General features: G+C 30.8%; 1 protein-coding gene across 1 annotated transcript in view; it reads left to right on the top strand.

The window, feature by feature from the left end:
- The window catches only part of TBC1D32 (TBC1 domain family member 32), a 199,884-nt gene extending 185,538 nt beyond the window's left edge, over nucleotides 1-14,346 (top strand). The window contains exons 32-34 of the mRNA XM_057489309.1: nucleotides 596-736; nucleotides 5,455-5,643; nucleotides 14,153-14,346. Of these exons, the coding sequence (XP_057345292.1) occupies nucleotides 596-736; nucleotides 5,455-5,643; nucleotides 14,153-14,272 (450 nt within the window). The 3' untranslated portion in view covers nucleotides 14,273-14,346. The remainder of the gene's footprint in view (nucleotides 1-595; nucleotides 737-5,454; nucleotides 5,644-14,152) is intronic.
- Nucleotides 14,347-14,551: the final 205 nt, after the last annotated feature.

Here is a 14,551-nt window from a genome sequence, read left to right on the forward strand (position 1 = left end):
TACAAATGAATATGTCTATGTAAAACAGTTGGCCTGAGAACTCTGGTGAGAATGCAGTATGCATTTTCCCCAGTTTTAGAGATAAATGGCTTATGGAGTTCCCAAATTATTAGGAACTCAATTCAGATTTGGGTTATTTAACATTAAGTTAGAAAAAGGGAATTAGGTAAATATCCCTAAGAGCTGACATACTAAAACTTTTTAATGTTAAAGAGTCATTGGCCAAAGCTAAGGATAGTAAGTAAATATACTTAATATTAAATGTAAAGCATTTCTTACTCATGTAATTACTCATACATATATTCTGTCTGCAACACCCATCCCCATCATGTCATAAGGCATTAACGTTACCAGAATTACAAAGTGTTAACTTTATTCCTGTTTCTTGGAAGGTATATTATACTGCCTTTCAGATTTATTCTTTCTACAACGTTTAACATTCTGACTTTTTAGCTTGCATAATTATAATGTTTCAATAAGTTGTTAGGCCATTACATTAATTCTGAAGGTGCAATTCAAAGCAAAAAATTAAGATATGTGTTTATTTTAAATTAACTTCATATCTGTTAATTCTCAATTTCTCTCTTTCGTGCAGAGGTACTTACCTACTGATACTATAGAATCTGGCATCCATCCAATATATTTTTACAGCACTCACTATATTGAAATGATTCTGAAGGCGGAAGTGCCACTCGTATTTTCAGCTTTTCACATGTCTGGTTTTGCACCATCACAGGTAATCCATAAGAAGCAGCATTCTTCAACTCCCAGATCTAAGGCTTTTTAAAGAAAATTGCATTCTCTTCGAATACAGGAAATGCATTGAAATTTATAAAATAATGTTTTTAAATATTCAGACCTTTGTATGTATTTAAATTCCTACACTGGCTTTTTTCCCCTAGGTCTATTAAAATATATAGGTTTTCTTTATAATAGTTCCCTGGCATTCACAGATTTTGAGTTCAGTTTCAGCTAGTTAAGGATGTAGACATTCTGAAAGTCTGCAACATGTAGGTTTTTCAATGGCAATACCTGCTTCCTAATGCTAATGTAAGGGTTAAGTGAGATAACTCAGGGCAAGACTTAACACTGAGTGTCTGTTATGTGAGATACTGTATTATCTAATAAGACAGCCCAGCTGTGTTTCTGCTCTTGGAATCTGGGAAGGTTTAATGATTTTTCTGGGGCCTGGAATTTTGCACATAGTTGCATGCAGTAGCCACAGGGTTATCAATCCTGTGCCAGCCAGTCCTTCACTGATGGAGGTATGGATTGTTTCTTCACTATGTTATAATAAAGCTAAAATATAGTATTTTAGAAAAAAGCTTAAATCTTTTTCTATTTTTAGATTTAGATTTTTAGGTCAGAGTCCCAAGAAGTAACTTCATCAAAAGATATGAAAACTTCTAAAGTCCTTGATGCACATTATCAAATCACTTTGATTTTATTTTTTTAATAGATATGAAGAGAGTATTTTTTCAGGACAGGGTATTTGTTTTTTTTACAAAACTAATTGCTAAATTAGTATGAAAATTGTTTCTCTTCTTAAAATCTATGTTTTTTCTTAATATTAGCAAGGTTGATTATAATTCCATAACTTTGTTTTGTTGACTCTTATTAATTGCCTGTCTGTCTTAGCATGTTTCTTATTGACTTATACATTATTTAAAGTAAACTCCACTATCCAAATCTCTTCCCTGAGTATGTATTTTACTTATACTATTGTAATTTATTGTTTATTATATACCATTGTATTCATTTTCTATTGTATTTTACTTATTGTAGCTTTATGTCTTAATTGTTGGGTAAGAGTAAGTCTGTCATTTATTTCCTAACTATCCTTTAAAATGTTAATTTAGGTATTCCTATGTATTGGTAACTTTACGTGCCCTTTCGGGTGATTTTGTCCAGTTCAAATTGGCATTTAAATTTAGATGAAATTTGGATTTCTATTATGTTAAACTATAAATTACTGTGAAAAAATTTAAGTCCTACTGTATGTGCTTAACCTTCCTGCCTAGGAATATAGTAAGCTTTCCTATTTATTTTCTTTGTATTATATTTTACTCAAGTTGTATAGTTTTTTCCATATAGGTGTAGTACATTTCTCATTATGAAAAAGTTAGGTCCTACTGTATGTGCTTAACCTTCCTACCTAGGAATGTCATAAGCCTTTCCATTTTTTTTTTTGTAGTATATTTTACTCAAGTTGTATAGTTTTTCTGTGTAAGTGTAGTACATTTCTCATTACAGATATTTCAAATTAGTGTAACAAAATCTTTTTCAATTTTATTTTCTCTTTGGCTATTAATAATCAGTAAAGTCTTAGCTTTTCTGTATTAATTAGGTTATAGTTTTTTCCTAGATTTTTTCTCTTCCAGCTTTCTAAGGAACTTTATTTCTGCTTCATTTTTTATTGAATTATATAACTTATCCAGAATAATTATAAATAATAATGAATTACTTATTTTAAACTTAAATAATTATTGGGAAAATCATCTAGCATTTCCCCGCTAAGTAGTAACTTTTGAAGATAATTGTTCCCTTTTGTGCTATGGAAGAATCCTTTTAGTTTAAGGTATTAAAATTTGTTTCCTTTCTTTTAATTAAATGAGAATGTTGAGTTTTGTCAAGTTCCTTTATTGTAAAGATTATCTTGATCTTGGGCTTTATTTCACCTGTTTCTGACATATTGATAGATTTTTTGGTAGTAAATTCTCCTTGCATTCCTTGGATTCGTCCTACCAGAAATCTTTCTTCTTATTTAGACATTATGGTTATGTACATTGTTATGTGCCTTTATACTTATTTTGCAGAGTCCTTATGTCTTTATTGAGCCCTTCATTGCATTTTTTAGTATCAGATTACTATGCCTATTGAGTTTTACATTCGCTGCAGTTAACAAGCAGCCTAAATATGATGAGAAATTACATCTGGTGGAAAGGAAAGGAATTGTCTTTCCCCAGACAATTCTACCTCTTACTGCGTATGTACCTGAAACACTTCTAGGAAGTTTGAATCACAGTTCTGGTTGGACGTAGTTACTTAACTATTTACTATAAGTTCCTAATTCTTTAAAAAATCCAAGCCAGGAAGCATTATGTTCCTAAGAATTCCTTATTTCCATTCCAGTCTTGATTAATACAATGTATACTGCCTAATACCTCTAAGCATTTATTAATTCATAACATATATCCTTTAATTTAAAGATGGACTATCTAAGACTGTGGGAAAAACTTGCAATACTTCTGGCCCTCCTTTATCAGTTTGGTATCTCTTTATCAACTGTCATCTCTTTATTAATTTGATAGATCTTCATCAATTTGAAACTGCATACCTGTAGCAGATTTACAATAAAAACCACTGAATTATTTCTAAGCAGAAGTGTTATTATGTTTCTTAAGTCCTCTAATGTAAAAATACCATTTTAAAGGCTTCTTAGGTGAACTAATCATTTTCTGCCTTAAGGAGTATGTATCATTGCTTTGTTGATATTATTTGCTATTTTATTACTAATTATAAAATATGAAAACAACTTTTAAGTAAGTGAATAGTGGTTAGGTAACTAGATATGTGGTTAAGAGATTATTTGGATACATATTTTATATTTCAAACTTATTTTGATTAAGGAACAGTGTTTTTTGAAGTTACGTATTTATAGACACTAAGGGATTGATTGATTAATGATGGATTTGTGGACAAGTTGCTAAATAAAATACACAGATCTTTAAAGTAAAAATAATAAGCTCAATTAGAATACAAAAATGTTAAATACAGTTAGAGATATATATTTCATTAGAGTTTCTTTTAAGGGTAACTGAGATTGAAAAGAACATAGAAATTCAAATATATATATATATATTTTCTTCTCGAATGAACAGACACTCACATGTTCTAATTAACTTTTTGACCAATTTTATCCTTTGGTAAAACATATTTCTTGTTATATTTTATTAACTTTCCTAGCATAAAAGTACCATATATATATATATATATATATATATATATATATATATATATTTATTTATTTATTTATTCAAGTATTATTGATATACAATCTTATGTTGGTTTCAAATATACAACACAGTGGTTCAACAGTCCATATTGTTAAATCATCACCCCCTCTAGTGTGGTCACTATCTATCAATGTAATAAGATGTTATTCATTAACTGTCTTCTCCATGCTGTACTACTATCCCCGTGACCAACTTATATTATGATTGCAAATTATTGTGCACCTTTACCCTCTTCCCCCTCCCCCTTCACCTGTTCCAGTCCATCCCACTTGATAACCATTAGTCCTTTCTTGGTGTCTATGAGTCTATTGCTATTTTGTTCCTTCTGTTTTGCTTTGTTTTTATACTCCACAAATAAGTGAAATCACTTGTTATTTATCTTTCTCCACCTGGCTTATTTCACTAAGCATAATACCCAGTTTTTGAGGCCAGAGTCCAGAATAAAAGTGTTAGCAAAGCTGTGTTCCCTCTTAGGGCACTAGAGAAAGAATTCCCAGCTTTTTGTAACCTTGATGTTTCTTGGCTTTGTAGAAACATTGATCCTCTGTCTTCATATGTTATTCTCCATATGTATCTTTTCAATTCCTTCCTTCTATGGGTGTCTGTTTATATGTCCAATTTCCCCTTTTTATGTGGATAACAGTCATATTGAAATAGGGTTCATTCTGATGACCTCATTTTAACTTGATTACCTCTGAAAAGACTTTGCTTCCAGTCATGTCACATTTATAGGTACTGGAGGTTAGAATTTCAACATTTACTGGGGGAAACATATAATTCCACCCATAACATTAATGTACCAAAGTGTTAACAATCATTGATCACAGTGCCATTGCTTTTTGTGTTTTTTAAATTTTTTTCCACAATGGACATGTATTGTTTCTATAATCTGAATAAATGTTACTCAAAAAGTAAGATAAATGATTTTTGTAAAAGCCTCATTTTTTAATTATTTTCTACATTAGCTTCCATTTTTTATGTTATATAATTCTGTTTGGTTTAAATTGTTTCCTGATTCAGCAAAAGTCCATTTGCATTAATGTAACATTTAGCAGTCTGTCATCTGCATAATTATACATCTGTGATTATAGGTAGGATAGAAAAAACTCCCCATCTCTGAATCAAAATAAGTTTTTTAGCATTTGTTATCTGTAGAGACTATACTGGTGTTATGGGTAAGAGAAGGACCATATGAATAAAGCATTTAACAATGAGCAGTGTGAACACCTTCAGTTACCCCGAAGTTCTGAGTCCCATGAAAGTTTTTTATGCATTAAGCAAATAAGTGAAACACCCTTGTTAGGCGTCTATGCAGAATATATTTATATTTTGATTAAAAGTTCAGTTCTTCATTGGTTTTGTGTAATTTGACTACTGTTTTTTTAAAGTTAGGTATGGTTTTATAAGCTTTCAAATGATCTGACTTCTTTTCTTGTAGATTTGTCTGCAATGGATAGCTCAGTGCTTTTGGAATTATTTAGATTGGATAGAAATCTGCCATTATATTGCTACTTGTGTTTTCCTTGGTCCTGATTATCAAGTGTATGTCTGTGTAGCTATATTCAGACACCTACAGCAAGATATTTTGCAGCACACGCAGACTCAAGATCTGCAGGTTTTTCTAAAAGTAAGTATATTTAGGGGCAAAAATGTTGATAAGAGTTAATAGCTAATTTTTATGGGTGCTTAATGTCAGTTTTCTAAACACTCTTTGAATCCTAAAACAACCTTAAGAGGTAGGTACTACTGTTGTCCTCATTTTAGAGGTGAAGAAACCGTGGCACTGAGGAAATTGTCCAAGATCACACAGATAGTGAATGGTGGTGCCGGGATGGAAACTTAAACTGTGTGAATCTAAAACTTTGCTCTTAACTAGTATGCCGTCGCAAAGGATGTATATTTTTTAATATTCCTATATCTTATTTGGTCAATAAAAGCTCAAGTTACTGCATTAATACAGAAGTTTCATGCTTTTTAAAAACATTCGATGTGATTTCCTGTATCTTCATATTCTATATTTTTCTAAGTTTCCAACTATTTTTTAAAAGGTTTCCATGAAAGATTATTCTTTCAGAATATTGTTTCAAAAAACTCACTACCACATATAAGTTAATATTTTTAAAAACTCACTACCATGTATAAGTTAATATTTTAAAACAAGGTATAATTGTTTCCTTCAGAGTTGTGACTTTGAAGCTCTGGACTTTAGGAAAAATATATGATATACAAATACACTTCTTTTTGCAGTTCTTGATGAAATATCCAACACTATTTGTTTTAAGTTAAAATCTTCCCTTGAATTTAAATTGTGTTTCTATCCCTCTGGTACTCTCACTATCCCACAGGCACACATATGCATCATACACAAAACCAACATCTGTCATTTGCAAGATTTTCTCTAGGTCATCAAATAATTTCTATGTAAATTAATTTTATCTTTATTCTATACCCTTAGATACTTATCAGAGCTATTTCCATTTAAGATGATTATCTGTAAATAAATGTCATAGATTATTTAAGATTGCCAAGCTATCAAGCATTTTTATTTTATAAATACTGAATTCAAAGTTTCTCAAACTTCCTACATATATCACTATAATTATGATCTTAGAGGCATTTTTAATGAAAAGTATACCCAAAAAATGCTTATATATGTAGAAGGAAAGCTTAGGTAGAAAAAGAACAAAATGATCTGCAAGAGGTAATTTAGAAAACAGCAGTGGTTAAGCAAATAGGAATTATGTTGAGGACAAAATGTGGGTTCCTTTGGTAAGGAACATTTTCATCAGCTATAGTGATCAGTTCATAGGAATTTCACAGTCTGAAATTCCCCCAAACTCTTATGTTTAAATATATTAAAAAATTCTCTAACTTCTTAATCCCAACTTCAGTTTCTTTTACAGTGTTTGTCACTAGCTGATGTTACTTCATATGTATTTTTGTCAATATTCCCCAGTATAATGTGTAAGTACCACAGAACTATAATTTTGTCTATCTTGTTTACTAATGTATTCTCAGTGCTTCAAACAGTACTTGGCACATAGTAGGTGCTCAATAAATATTTGATAGAATAAATAATGTAAATATATATAAAGAGAAAGATGAACTTAGCTTTATTCACACTGAATAACAAACATCACTAAATTCTGCTAAAGATTGTCACTTATTTTCCCTCTTCCCAAAGGAGGAAGCAAACAAAACAAAAAAGTATCTTCATATTTCATCATCTTTAAATCCAATTAATGTTGTTGAGTGCAGTTTTATTTCTTCCTTCACTACTGCAGAGAAAATTAGTAATAGGGTTTGCAAATGGTGTCCCAAACTCTATTGTGCTGTGGGTTAATGCTATTAATTTAAAATCAAAGAATCTTTAAATTAGGGGAAAAAATTATCTTTACTACCTAAGTCCTATTTAAATTACTAAAATTTTAATGGAATTGGTTTAAACCTAAACTAAGGACATGTTGGCAAAGAATTAATTTTAGCACTTTTCCTGAAACTAATGGTATTTGCATTCATCTGTAGGATTAGAAAAAATGCCTTTCTAATATCATGACTTCACTTTCTTTTTTGTTTTATTTTCAGCAGGTAGTACTTAAGTTCACTGATCTCTTTCATTCTTTTTTTTTTTTCTTGTTAAGTAAATTCCAGTGTAGTTTATTTAAATATGCACTTAAATTATCCCTTTAACAACTCATTATGCTTTGTTATGATCTCTTGTATGCAAAGTATTTAAACATATATACACTATTTTTTACTTACTCACATATTAACTAATAATGAAATTTGGATTAATGAAGTGATTATTATTCATCACTCCTTTGGAATTACTCCCAAGTCAGAAATAGACATATGATTTAAAAATTCCTCATTCGACTGTCAACATAGGGATCAACTCTTGTGAATTGTTTTATACTTTCTCAGTGTAAAAATCTCAGACTGTATGAAGGAAGAAAAAAATAGTTCTCCATATAACTACATGTCACAGCCATAATAATACTCTCACATAGGTTATGTGTTATTCTCTGACTATACATATTTAGTAATAATTGCTTCTGATAGTAAAGTAGAGTAGGGAACTTTTACTTTTTATTGTATATATCTGTATATATTTATGTGGACTTTTCCTTCTTTGGATTTCTGAAGAATGTCTCTATACTTATTTTATAATAAAACTGCTTTTTAAAAGGAGTTTATTGAATCATTGTATAAAAATAAATAGGTCAAGCATCTGATTATAGTAAATATGTTCAAATAGTCAGGCACAGTTGAATTAATTCCCAAAATTCTGAAAAACCACAAACATGTTATATTTTCAGCTATTATCAGTCTTTCTGAGAAACTTCAGATAATGAGATGGTTCCAGTATATCAAAAATATGCAATTCTTTATTGGTTTAAGTTTCATGTATTGACAAAAAGTGACATAATAGAAACATTGCTGAAGGAATAAAAACCTGTCTGAAAAATACAAAGAAAATAAAAACCTATTTGTATTAATTTTGGTTTAGACTCAAGATTTTAATCAGAGTCTAGACTAATTGCCTACATTTCTGATAGTCTAGTGAACAGTTTTACATATTATGACAAAATCAATTTATAATTATGAAAATATCAGATTAATTTCAACCCATTCAGTAAATTATCAAGAGGGATTTTTTATTGTTGTTGCTATTGCAACTATTACCAGAACATGTTGATAGGGTGAGAAATGGAGAGCTGACTGAGAAAAACCAATTGAATTACTAAGCTCTTGAAAGACAAAAGTGTACATAGTATGAAAAATAATTCACCATTTGAGGGAGTAGGTAAAACAGGTTCAGTATTATGTCAACTGTGGTTGCAGATATGTTTTCTGCTTTTTCACTTGAGTCGACCTGAATTTAAGTCCTGGCCCTGTCACTCACTCTGTGTAAGCTTGGGCACATTGCTTAACCCCTCTGTGCCTTAGTTTCCTTATCTGTATTTTGGTGTGAAGTAAGACCTTTCATATAGCACTGTTGAGGAATTAGATGAGATGATATCTGTAAAATACTTCTAGAACATTTTATCTGACACATAGCAAGTGTTTACAGAAAAGCCATTGAATTTCTACATCGTTTGTTGTCCCATACTTTTCTAGCTCTTACCTAAGATGTGTAGAGAACACAGCAAAAGATACGGGGCTTTATCTTGAGTCCATAATTAGAGTATATATTTCTGCTTCCATTTTTTTCCCCAGCCTCTGAGACCTCTTAGTATATCATATCATAATAATACTTGGCATACACTTCAGATTTATGTCAGAAACACCGTCTTACATTGGATCTGATCAAGGTCTATACCCTCATTTACCCAGCCAAGATTGAACTCTCTGTAGTAATCACATACACCCTGTACCTCTCAGCTGAGTTAAAATCTTCAAGAATCATACTATATCCTAAATATATAAGAACCTAATATTCTATCCAAACTACACACTCTATAAACTTCCCTCATTCTGAGGATCACTAGAGTGATTATTAAAATTGGCATACCTAGACTCTTCTCTAGACCTACCTAAAACAATTTTCAGTATAGAGACCTGAGTTGTTAGATTTTAATATAAAGTCTCAAATAGCTTGAAACCTTTAGAACATGTAAAAATATTAGCTTTGGAGCTTGAGTCCAGAATTCTGACAGTAGAGATTTAAAAGTTTTGGGGATATTGGGTCCAGGAATTTATAATTATACATAGGAAGTAAACACCATAGGAGAAGCACACTAAAAGGAAGTGACTTACAGATTGTTTCTACCACCTTGCCAGGAAAGAAGGTGCTTTTTCATGTAATGGTTTAGACACAACATACAAAGTCATCTCTAAAAAGAGTAAAGCAGAACTAGGTTCATAAAATCCTTTCTGTCTTGTGACACTTGATACATAATTTGGTGCCTCCTATGTGAAATTTGACATTAATGCAAATCCTTTAAGTGACATCAGTATATAGTAAGTTATATACCTTTTATGATAAACTTTTATATGCCTCCTGGTGACACATTAATAAGAACAAACTCTTTATTCTAATTTAACTCAGAGTGACCTGGCCTGCTTTTTTCCTCCATACTTTTTAAAAATGCTATGATCTTTTTTTAAAAATCACCTTTCAAATGCATGGATAATTAAATATTTGGGAAAGAGTATATCAGAAATACCTAAACTTGGTCCTGAAACAAAATTAAGGCATGTCATGTTAGCACACTTGATCTTTTTGTATTTATCTGTTTACCACTCTGAAAGGCTTATCTTCAAATTCCAAAAGTAAGGGGCTTGAAATATCTCTAAAAACATTTGTGCTGGAAATTAGGAAAACTTTGACACAAATAATGTTTCAAAGTATAGGTATAGCTTCATTTCTACAATGCATATTCCTGAGAAGTTTCAAAGAGAGACAAATTAATGTCTTATAATTTTAAATGAATTGTTCCCTTATATTCTTGATAAGGGTTGAAGAGCAGAGACTGGAATCAGTAATCCTTGGGCCCATGCATGTTTATCATCATACATTTCTAGAGTGATCAAGATAATCTCACTCAATTATTTCAGGTACTGTCAGTTAATAGAAATGTATTCTTTTTATGACCACCATTAATAACACATGCTTACTGAATGCCATGCACTGGGCAGAGGAATTCAGGTATTGCCCATTCACTCATTGACTTATTCAACTATTGTGCCACACAGCTGTGTCCTAAACCTGGTTGTAGTCACAAGACAATATATATCCCTACCCACATTGTCCTTATATTCTACTTGTAGATAAATATGTAAATAAATTATAATATTTCAGTATTGATCTTATTAGAAGGAAATGAAATGTGGTAAGGGAGTCAGTGAGTCAGAGGTGGTATTAAGCTTAAAAAATCTAGCAAAGGCATCTCTGAGGGGGTAAGTAGAGACCCTAATGAAGCAAAGGAAAAACGCAATGCAAAAACCTCTCGGCAAAATCCTTCTAAATGGAAGAAAAAGTCAAATGCAAAAGCTCAAAGATAGTAATGAGCTTGGCCCACTTAGAAAGTCTTGAGATAACCATTTTGGCCAGAACAAGGTGAGAGAGTAAGAATGATAGGACCCAGGTCATAAAAGGCTTTTTACGTTGTGTGGTAAGAAGTTCATTACAACCTTATGCTGTTACTGTCCACATTTACACATGAGAAATTGAGACTGAAAGTGTCAGTAAGTTTCCCAGGTTCATACATCTAGTAACTAACACAAAGGAGTTTGAACTCTGTTTTTGTTTGAATCCATATTGTATACTCCTTCTGATACATCAAATTGTCATTCATCAATTAGTCCAGTTACCTTTTTTTTATTATTCATTTTGTTATCGTTAATCTACAATTACATGAAGAACATTATGTTTACTAGACTCCCCCCTTCACCTGGTCCCCCCCACAAACCCCATTACAGTCACTGTCCATTACCTTTTTTTTTTTTAAATCCTGAATTCAGTGGACTTTCTAATTATTCTCAACAGTAAAAGAAAACCAGTGGATACATATTTGAGGCTGGATTCTATATACAAAGGAAAGAAGGAAGCTATTTATTTTCTATGTCATAGAATATTAAATACACATGCAACATTGTGGCTTAGAATGGTAATTTTTAATGCTTTTTGGTTATTCAACATTTGAAACCCAGAACTAATGAAGAATGAAAATCACTGAAGGCACACTAGTTGAAAAGCCATTAGGTACATAAGAGAAAATGCAATATTGCTCAAAATGAACTTCATAATAAGACATAAACCACTTCAGTAGTAACCTATTTAAAAAAACACTTCTTGAATAGTACACTAGTAATATAAAATGGAATGTTGCCTTATGTAATTACATATGTCTTCCTATTTAAAGAATAAGAACTCATACAGAGTCCAGGATACTAAGGTCAATAGACAAAGTATTTTTCTGAGGAAATGGTCTATTATAACTTGAATAAGCTGGCAATCTTAAGTGGCCATAATGATAAAGAGAAGTTATCCACTAAAAGGCCAATAGAGAACTTTTAGGATAAAATGAAAAAATTCCACTTTGAAGACAAAAAGTCTAATTCAGAGATTCTGAAATCTTATTCAGAGTTAAAATTGCCCATGGTTTTAAATAAGGAACTATATCATTTTAAAATACTCCTTTTAAAATGAATATTTAATTTTTCTACTCTGAAATAAGACCTTAATAGCCTTATTTGCCATTTTTATGGTGTCTTCAGTATAGTTATCAGGGTATTTTCTCTTTATTTTAAGATGAATGCCCATTAATGGAATTATGGAAGCCATAATTTAAAAAATACATTCTAAGTGGAAAATATATTTAAACCAAGTAATTGCTATGGTTCCCCATAGGTAGATTTTATTTTTAAATTAAGGTGGAAAAATAATTAAATGTTAAATAGATTTTGCTTATTTTTGCCCAGAAAAGAATTATTAGAGCTCTTGTTCAAATGTTGTCATCTCCTGTTGTAATTCACATGTAATAAACAGCATTCTTAAAAATCTTAAATATGTACTAAAACAATTTTTCTACCATTTGCACTATTTTCTAAAAGGTTAGAATAACATTACCGTAATTTGTTGCCATCTTAGGTATAATTTAGTGAAGAAATCATCAGTGCCAAATCACGCATAATTTAAATGAAGAGAATGGATAATCCATGACTACAATAATTGTTTAAAGTGAATTCTTGAACAGGAAGATAGGTCTTACTTCAGTCTATTTTTTCCCCAAAGAACGAGGTGAAATATTTCTGAAATTTACAAAGACCTAGTATTTTTCCTCTTAATAAGATTAATATCTGTCTTCCATTTGATTCAGTTGCTTATACGTAAAACTGGAGATATGATATATTCCTCATGTGTTAATGTTTTATGACAGGGATCTGTCTTACTCATCTTTGTGTTCTCAGTGTATAAACAAGAGCCTTGCATACATAAGAGAATGAAGGAGTTAATAAATGATGAAATGAAAGAATGGATAACATTACAATTATTTTTAAATTAAAAATTTGATTTTTTTATGTTGGAAAGTATTAGCTCTAGCTTTCATTGTGTAATGTTATGTACTTAACATCATTTAGTTTCTTAACTATATCAGCCCTGTAGATCAGTAATTTTTTTAAGCACCGTTTCCTTAAATTGCCCAGATTTTAGGTGATCCATGGTAAAATAAATGTGACATTCTCCCGTTATTTGCAAGCCATGAACTATTACTAACCTATGATATCTGAGGCGTCTAAAAACATCCATTCTTATTGAGAATTATGTGTGATAATTTCTTAATTACCCTACATTGCTCTCTCTCATCCATAAACTGTCTCTAACGCAGTATCTAATATGTGACAATACATTGTATTTTATTTTGAATTGCTTTTGGTTTCTGTTGGTAATTTTTGCCTTTACAATCTGCAAAAAGGCATGAATTGTCCAAAATTTTTTATTACCTCTAAAATTCCCAAAGTAATGCTTATTACATTATTACATTGATTCAAGGATGACTTTTCCTCAGAGTTTGTCACTGTGATTATTACTTTGAAGGGTCGGTACTACTGCATAGCTAGTATTTGGAGATGCTAAAAGGAATAGTTATAAAATTCCCTGTAAGTCTCCAAGATTCTAAATGGATATTCGTACTGATTTTATTCTTGAGTGCTTCATATGGGACACTAACCATTAAATTCCAAATTAGTATAGCTGTAAGATTTGGGACACCTGAGGACAAAAATGTTTTCTACATATTTCTTGCAATATTATAGTACCCTTTGATTAATAAGCTTTATAGTTTAACTAATTAGAAATGTGACACAATCATCCTATAACTGAAACTTAATGAAATCTTATTAATATTTTGGATATAATAATCTAACAGTTTTGTCTTATTTTTTTGTTGTTAGGTGTAAAGGATTTTTGGTTTTAAAAACACAACTTTGTTTCATAGGGACATGATTTCCTGCTATCATACATATACAGGGCCTACTAGATAAAAAGCAATTACACATTTACTAGCAACATAAAACCCATGCCTATCACAAATTGAAAAAAAAATGGTATGTCATCTATTTAAAATTAATTAATTTAGGATTGTGTGTCTTACCCAAGCAAATTAACTTCTCTTCGTATTTTTTGACAGGAAGAAGCACTACATAGGTTTCGAGTAAGTGATTACTTTGAATACATGGAAATTTTGGAACAAAACTACCGACCATTGCTTTTGAGAGACATGCGTAACATTAAAGTGCAAGGCACATAGATCGTGGAACCATGCTGTTTAATTTTATGTTGTATTTACTTTTAAAGGAAATAAAAGGATTTGATTGCTTTCTATATGTATCCATAATAACATATTCTTTGTGAATACACAAACTGTAAATCAATACTGGAGGTTTTTAATTTAATAACATATTAAAGTAGATATTAGCTCAATTTGTGGCACGAAGTGAATTTTTGTAAGTTTGTTGTTTTGTAAGACTATTTTAGAATAAGACCTAGGTTGCTTGTAGTTCTTTATGTTTAAGAGCTAGTCCCAACT

This window comes from Manis pentadactyla, chromosome 12 (genome assembly GCF_030020395.1).
Source record: "Manis pentadactyla isolate mManPen7 chromosome 12, mManPen7.hap1, whole genome shotgun sequence".
Classification (NCBI taxonomy): Eukaryota; Metazoa; Chordata; class Mammalia; order Pholidota; family Manidae; genus Manis; species Manis pentadactyla.